An 8,844-nucleotide genomic window follows, 5' to 3' on the forward strand; every position below is an offset into this window, starting at 1 on the left:
GACTTACTTTGCTTTTATTTTAATTATTGTTAGTTTAATCATATATATAATCAATGTTAATTCAAAGTATAACTAAATAGTTTTATTTTGAACAAAGTAATGGTGAATTAAATAAATCAAACAATTATAACTCCGCCCACAAATAAACTGCTAAAGAAATACTTTGATTACCAGCTTTATCTTTTTACCCTGATTGATACGGTTTCATGCTGTCACGTATTTGTGACAGTCGGCGCGAAAGGGTTAAGTGTTCCTTCACTGGTTAATTTACACTTCAAAGGTATTCAAATGTAGTTACTAATTCCGGACACAGGAAATATTCGTTAGTTTCCTTAGTTTATTTTGCATATTTTTTTTCTCTTAATTTTCAATTTTTATTAAATTTGTGAATATTTTTTTAAAAACCATTTTTAATAATTTTTTCTTCTCCTTTAAAGAAAATTATATATTTTTCCATGTTTTATGTATATTTTTACGTTTTGCTCTATATCAGGGCTCGATAAAACTCAGAAATTTTACCCGTCCCCGCGGACGGCTTGTCCAACAATGTACCCGTCCTTCTTTGAAACTGACCCGTAGCTCCTAAACAAACAAAACTATAATTTTCTTTTATTTATTACAAACATTTATATAAATTACACAATGAATTAGTAGTTACTAGGATTACAGATACTAGGATTGCATTATACAGTAATAAAAGAAATACTAGGTAACTAATAGTAACCTAGTATTTCTTTTATGAAATAATTTAAATGACTAAGGTCAAGTTATCTGGAATGTCAATTTATCCGAGGGTACTGCGTTTTTTAAATGACTCAAATATGACGTTTGCATGTTCCGCAATCAAGACAGTGATTTACAGAGGTTTCTGCACAGAAATCTGAAAAGGGTTTTCCACTTAGGTAGATGTTCATAATTCCGTTTAACGCTTCTTGTTTAAGATCAGTACGTAATGTGTTTTTCTTTTCTTTTTTTTGTAAGTTCATTGCTGAAAAACCCCTTTCAACCGCTGCAGTACTCCCAGACAGAGAAAACATCAATTCCGCCATGCGCAGTATGTTGCTGTATTTCTAATTTTTGTAACGCTTCTTGTTTAAGACCAGTACGTAATGTGATTTTTTTTTTGTAAGTTCATTGCTGAAAAGTTCCTTTCAACCGCTGCAGTACTCCCAGACAGAGAAAACGTCAATTCCACCATACGCAGTATGTTGCTGTATTTCTAGATTAGAGGGTCATTTTAGAATGTGAGGCGCTAGACTCTTGCAAGATAACAAAAATTGAAAATGTATCACGAACATTAACAGGAAAATGGCCGTCCGCGCGGAGGTCGGATTCGAGAAATTCGTTGTCCGCGGGGAATTTTTGACCGCCGAGGACGGGCGGACGGTTGGTTTTTCTAACCGTGCTCTATATTCTTTGGCAGAAAACAACTTCAGTTCAAGGTCAGCAACCCTTGACAAGTCTCTCACTATCCCGCCATTTCGTTTCACGTCTCTGGCGGTGTTGGTTGTATTGATTTGTTATGTAACATAAATATTTTTGTGACCCCTTAGACGTAAGATAACGGGTGCACAAAAGCTACTTGTCAAATGTACACCACTCCTGAAATTAAGAACTCCATCTTGCAAAAATAGAGGAAAATTAATATGTTACTGATTTCAGCTCCTAGCAGTATTTGGACCAAAAAAAAGTAAAGAAGTACTAAGCAGAATTCTTGACTAATTGAGTGACTATCTTTCACATTTCTTTAAGTTCAGCAATTTTTTTCATTGGAGCTTATATTAAATATTGAATTTGCATATTCATTTTCCATACATATTTTTAACTAGGATAATATTAAATAAGCTCACAATGACCATTGGAAGTTTTCCAGCCTCTCTAGTTAACACATAGCTGACCGGCAAATTTTCTGAAAATTTCCCCTGGCTATTGTTTTTGTAAGCGGATGTGGAAGTAAAACAATATAAATAAACTTCAAAAATTTCTATTCACTATTCAACTCTTAATATTTCCTATTCGTGTAAAAAGTATAAAAGTTTAAAAAGTAAAAAGTATAACAATCACCTACGTGTAATGGTACACCACAAGTTTTGCAAATATATCGGGTTTCGTAAAGTTATAATAAATTGGTAGAGAATTAAATAGTAAAACTTAAAAAGTAAGGAAAATTACGCCCACTTTTTAAAACAGTCACCACGAGACTATTTTAAAACGCTTGGCCACGAAAACACGAGTTAACTCGTGACCGGTCGGCAATGTGTTAAAATTTCCCAAATAATAATCTTTAACCGGTTAACGCCCAGCGTCATATATTTAGGACAGTTCCTTTTTTCAAATACATTCATTGTGATGGGAAACTTTCAGAATTTTCATTTATCTGGGTGAATTAAAAGATTCACAGATACCACAATGATTTAGTTATTTCTGATTAGATCTAGAATTATAAGAAGCAAGTACTTTTATATCAATCAAAGACTTTTTGAATGCCCTAACAGTAGAAAAAACAATTAATTTCGATAATATATTATACCACTTTTTCCATAAAACCACTTTTTGTATCATTTCAATTCAGAAATTCGGGACAAAACGGGTTAAAATGCATCCCATAAAATCCGGTTGCTCATCGGTAAGCAAGAAAAGAAAGAAAAGAAGTCACCACTTTCTAATTTCAAGTCATAATGAATAAAAGGAGAAGTGAAGATTAGAGAATTGTATTTCGCCATTTCTCTTTCATACTATATATAAGCATGATCACTTAAATCGTGCGATAATTTGAACGTAGCTCTTAAGATTTTTTTTCTATTCCTTTGGTTAATGTTAACCTCTTACCTTGAAAGTAGACGCTCCGTCCGTCTCAAATTAGTTGCGACATTTAACACTAAGCGGTCCACATATATTTAGTGATAAGTTTACCATGCAACTGGTTCCGTGTAACTTGCTCCGCTTTGTTAAATAGTATTTTCTAGTGGTAGCGAAATTTAAGTTACTTTTAGTTTAGTATTTTTCATTATAAGTAATTTTTTCACCACTAAATATCAAAAATTATAAGCATGATATAAAAGGCAACGGTAAAGCATCAAACTTCTGGTTACTATATTAAAAAGTAGGCGTAACTATCTGTCCTTAACGAATTTTACTATATAATTTGCTACCACTTTATTAAAACAATTCCAGAAAGCCGTGCAGTTGGCATCCCTGTACTCTATTGTCCCTTGACAAAATGTCGCATGAATATCAGGTTGCAAAGCACGACATCTATTCTTTGTCACCGGCCACTAACGTTTGGCTTGGACATGACTCCAACGTGTTGTCACCGGCTGTTAGTGTATGGCTTGCGTATGGCACCAACGTGTTGTCACCGGCAGTTAACGNGTCCCTTGACAAAATGTCACATGAATATCAGGTTGCAAAGCGCGACATCTATTCGTTGTCACCGGCCACTAACGTTTGGCTTGGACATGACACCAACGTGTTGTCACCGGCAGTTAGTGTATGGCTTGCGTATGGCACCAACGTGTTGTCACCGGCAGCTAACGTTTGGTTTTCACGTGACAACACGTTGGTGTCACCGGACATGAAAGTGTTAATGCGAAAATTGTCTCCCAAATTAGTTAAATGTATAACTACCAATGAAATTTAGTAGATCGACGCTAGTAAAATGATACTACTATTGAATTCACGATGCATTTGCTAGAAGATAGTTTTATGCGATTAATGGTGCAAGAGTTATTGGAAATTGCTGTGCTTCTGAAACTAATTTGGTACTGATTTAAGAAGGGAAAGCTAGGTAAGTAAATGTTGATTGATACCTTATCACCCTGAATTCTCCGAAAAATGTTTAACATCAGTATCAATAATTAGTACAAAGGTATTCAAATGTAGTAACTAATTACGGACAGAGGAAATATTCGTTTTGTGATGAAAATATCAAAAGTGTAAAAAGTGGTAGATAAATTAATCCTTATTCATATTTTATCCAGGATATGCACTTAACCATAGTAGAAGGAGGAGGGAAAAGGAATTGAAACAATATTTTTGTCAGATATAGACAAAAAAAGTTGAATTCAAGTAGTATTTGTGCAAAGTAGAGACAGGAAAGGACGTTAGACTAAGGCTATATTTTCCCCAAATTTAGTGTTTAAACTTTAATTTTTTTTTTTTTTTTTTTTGCAAATTCGATTTCCCTAGAATTTATATTAAACAATATATCTGCTTTTATTTCCTTTACAAATATTCATTTAACGTCCCCAGTTAAACTATAATTTCATTTCATATTTATTATTACGGAAAACACAAAGAAACTTTCAATGACCTCGTGATGGTTTACACATTTTTTGATTAAGACTTTTTCAAATAATCATGTTGCAAATATTACATAATCAAATGAATTTTGTGCGCAGATAATCAATCTCATTTTCAGACGTTTTGACATTTTCTTATTTTCAATGATTACATTGAATGAGATGATTGAGGTGACAAAGAACAAAAACAAATCCCAGATTTATAAACTCGTTTTCTTTGAAGAAAAAAAAATTCTCTAGAAACTTTAAGAAACTCAAGACATTTTTTCGTTCTAAAGTAAGCATTGCATATTTATGAGGATAAATAATTCTTTCAGGAAGAGTGACTGAGATATTGAACATTTTGATGATTTTCCTTATTTTCAATGCTAGAAATCTAATATGTATCAGCGATGGTTTCACAACGTATTTATCCAATTTTCAAACGAAATGACGGGAATAATAATTAAACATCCTTTTAATCCATAAGTGATTAAAAATGTTTCATGCCTGTATAATTGTTTAAAAATACATTTTAAATTGAATCAATGATCTAAAAAACCGGTCATGATCAAGAAATCTAATTTTAAGGGAGAAACAAAAAACAGAAGAGTTAAGTATCAGCCGGATATAAAGAGCTCTTTTATTTTTTGATATTAAAATAATGTTTGGTTTCAAAATATCCTATTAAAATTGTGCGAAAATATCACTTCATTTAATTAAAAAAATAATTAGAACTCGGATATGACCTGTTTTTGGACAAACCCTTAAAAAGAATATTATAAATTATTTTTAACAAGGACAAAGATTAATAATTTGCCATTTTGAAATGAAATAACAAATTTAATTACGTATTCAAGGATATTTGTGTAGATTAAGAAATGTTTTAGTTTATGACTATCAGCGTTGGTTACTTACAAATTTTTTTAACGACAAAAACTCACTTGATTTATATTATTAAAACTTTGTGTAAACTACCAATGAAAGATCTACTTCACCCGGTGTAGTACTTTTATAAGTATAGCTGTTAATAATACGACACCTGAAACTATTGTTTCTCCTTTCTACATGAACAACAACGGCAGCCATCTAAGTTTAGGTCGCGAACAGGCAACGCCTCCTCTGAAACTGAAGCCTCCACACGGTTTCTTATAGGTAGTCCGATTAAACCAATATGAAGGTAAACCAACTTACGAAAGAGCCATTTAATAGAAAATTTAGTAAATATAAGAAAGTAGTAGCAAATATTTGTCTAAATTTTTTTTTAAATTTTGGAATATGATATGTCTTATTTACTACCTAATACTGAACTACTACCCAGTACTGAATTTACTACCCAGTACTGAATATGTCTTATTTACTACCCACTACAGATTCAATTCTCAAATATATATGATAAATTTCTCTCAATTACTTTTAAAATAGAATTTGGGGTCCTGCACACAAATGGTTCACTTTTCAGATAGTCTGAGCAAACTACTTCAACAAAACCGTGTGGAGGCTATCTAATGTAGGAGGTGATGGAACAGGTCACCTCCAGGGTTTGGTACGCTTTCGAACTACACTGGTGGACAAAATTAAGAGATGGAAGACATTTTCCCAAATATCTAAAAAAATACTGTATATTAGTAAATGAAATTTGTTATGGATATAGCTTATTCCATGATAATAAAGTATGGAAAACAAAAATGAAAATGCCATTCACTGGCAAGACCTATTGCCAATAAATCCAATGTAGTCTGAACTTAAGGATAAAAGATGACAATAAAAGTGAGGCTTGTGCAGTGTGTGTTGCCTCTAGTATGGTGTATGGTCACCCCTGGCGCAACGAGTATGCATGCTGTTAATAAGGGAGTTAAGGAAGACGTGTGGAAGACCCTCCCATTCTTCCACCAGAGCAATTTTTAACTCCAGAATGGTTCTGGCAGAAAGTTGGCGCATCGCAATAGCTCTCCCAAGAGCATCCCAAGCATGTTCAATAGGATTCAGGTCAGGGGATTTAGCAGGCCAATTCATTCGTTGAATATCCTCGCTTTCCAGATACTCATCAACCATGAGAGCCCTATGTGGTCGCGCATTGTCGTCCATAAAAATGAACTCAGGGCCAACAGCGCCCCTGAAAAGACGCACATAGGGCTCTAGGACCTCCTGCCTGTACCTCTGGGCATTCACGGAACCATTGTCAAGCACATGGAGCGGTGTGCGGGTCTCTTGCATGTGCGAATGAATGTGCGAAAATGCTTTCCATTTCTTAATTTTGTACACCAGTGTAAATTGGGATTTCACTACGTAAAATATACTATACCTGGTTGAAAAATATATGAATTTTTTATATTCTAACAATGTATCTATGTTAGCTGAATTAAAAATGAAAGAATCTCACTTTTGAAAAAAAAGTGGAGATGACTAGATTTCAAACTCATTAACTCAATTACTTAAAATTTTGTCACAAATAAGGCTTAGTACAAATGTTAATTGAAAAGATTTTTAAAATATATTCCAACATAAATATAAAAAAATTAAAACTTATTAGAATTTTAAAAAAAAAAAAACGTTTCAAAATATTTATATTTTCAAACATAAAAAATAAATTCATTTCATATAATATTTGATCTAAGTTTTATTTGTTACCATAAGTTACCATAAAAATTTAGAACTGAATTTCTTGAAAAAAGTTATTGAGCTGCTGTTATATCTGTAATTCCATGTAATTAAGAAATTGCATTTATTAATAAATAGATAAATTTCGTTCTTTTTTTCAAAATTTTGTTGAAATTGAAAAATAGATAATATCGTTTTTTCAAAATTTTGCTTATGCAATAGATTTCTTTCATAAATTTCAAAAACAGGGTAACTTTAAATTAATAAATGTAACGTTCCATAGTCTTACAAATTAAAAGTTGAATAATATTGTTTTAATTCATGCTGTGTTTTATTTAATTTAAATTCAATATTATTATTCTATTGATCAAATATGATGTTATGGTATAATGTATTGGTTATTAAGGTTCAGTATTTTTGGTATGGCATTAATAAATTCAAAAAAAGGATGATTTCTTCAATTAACCCTAATGAAGGCCGTAGTAAGTATACTTACCACCATGTTTTACCACTTTTAATTTAGGTTTCCATTTTTCAATAACTTCAGCTTTCTTGAAGTGAGTTTGAATAAAATTGTTAACCATTTGTCACTTTTGAAAAACGTATAAAATTATAAAATACATAATTTCGTTTGAAGTTTGTAGCATTTAGGGAATTTATTTTATAAATAAAGAAAAATAAAAGTCAGTAAGTTCCTATTAGGTCATGTTAAATATATTTAATACCAAAAAATGGCATTCTTATGAACTAAATGAGTTTTTTTTTTAATATCAATTACTGTTCTTAAAGCAATTTCAATTCCAAAAATACTTTAATTTACCTTTACTAGAAATAAAAGCCTGTTAAAGGGTTAATTTTAAAAACATGGTTACCCTAAATTAATAAATGTAATGTTTCGTAGTCTAATTAATTAAAGGTTGAGCAGTATTGTTTTAATTCGCTTCAGGTTTCATTTAATTTAAATTCAATATTTAAAAGTTTTCTCCATTGATCAGAGTGAAGTAATGGTTTGTTACTTATACTTTTTTAAAAAAGGGTCTTTTTTTAGCAATTTTTAAGAGTAGGCAATTCTTAGGCAATTTCGGAAATGATATGTATACTTTATTTGATTTTGCTTTTATCTAAACCTTTGTAAACAACAATCAATTTGCTGATAGCATGAAATAACATTCAGAAAAAAGAATCAGCAGTACAGACATATAATAGCAAAATCCAGATTTCTTAATTGCAAAAAATGCGTATAACATAAAATATCTAATCAGTTTTAAATAGCAAGCAAAAACTTCCATCAGTAAAAAAATTTAAATTTAACTTCAAAACATATATACAAAAAAATCATTACCTGTAAGTTGTTTCTAAGTTGGTAATCCGGACGCTGTGGATAAAAATTGATGGCACATTATCGATCAGTGGCCGAGGATGTAAAGACGTCCATAAGACATCTACTCTTAACAAGCGTCCAAGATTTCCAGCACTTATCAAGAATTCTAAGGCATTCCCTCTGGCAAAAACAACCGGCCTGAAAAAAATCGCAGCAATTAGAATACCTCTTTTCTTATTGAACAAACCATTACATGATTGCAAGAAGTTTGCCTCATTTATAAGCTTTTAGGATTTACTGATGTCAAAGTTTTAGCTTGCATAGACTTTTACTTTTTTATGTAATTGTGTCCATGACTCTCTTAGAGTAAAAAAATGTTTAGTGAATTTTAAGTGCCGATTTTCTTAATAAATTCAAAACAATGTAGTTTGCGTTGGAAAGAAACAATGCTAATTTAAGAAGTCATAAAATTTCAATAATTTATACTTAACCGTCAAAACATTTTTAATTAGCACCATAACTGTTATTACCTCATAAATATAAGAGATAATAATCAATATTTGAAATTGCTGAAATAAGTATAGTTGAGATGATATAATAACTCTAACTTTTTCTCTCACTATATATATATATATATATATA

The 8,844-nt window shown here is 31.3% G+C and overlaps 1 protein-coding gene across 1 annotated transcript in view; it reads right to left on the reverse strand.

Annotated features, from left to right (window-relative positions):
* Positions 1 to 8,844, reverse strand: part of LOC107449679 (inactive pancreatic lipase-related protein 1) — a 125,037-nt gene that overhangs the window by 8,456 nt on the left and 107,737 nt on the right. The window contains exon 9 of the mRNA XM_043041833.2: positions 8,224 to 8,400. Within this exon, the coding sequence (XP_042897767.1) occupies positions 8,224 to 8,400 (177 nt within the window). The remainder of the gene's footprint in view (positions 1 to 8,223; positions 8,401 to 8,844) is intronic.

This window comes from Parasteatoda tepidariorum, chromosome X2 (genome assembly GCF_043381705.1).
Source record: "Parasteatoda tepidariorum isolate YZ-2023 chromosome X2, CAS_Ptep_4.0, whole genome shotgun sequence".
Taxonomy (NCBI): Eukaryota; Metazoa; Arthropoda; class Arachnida; order Araneae; family Theridiidae; genus Parasteatoda; species Parasteatoda tepidariorum.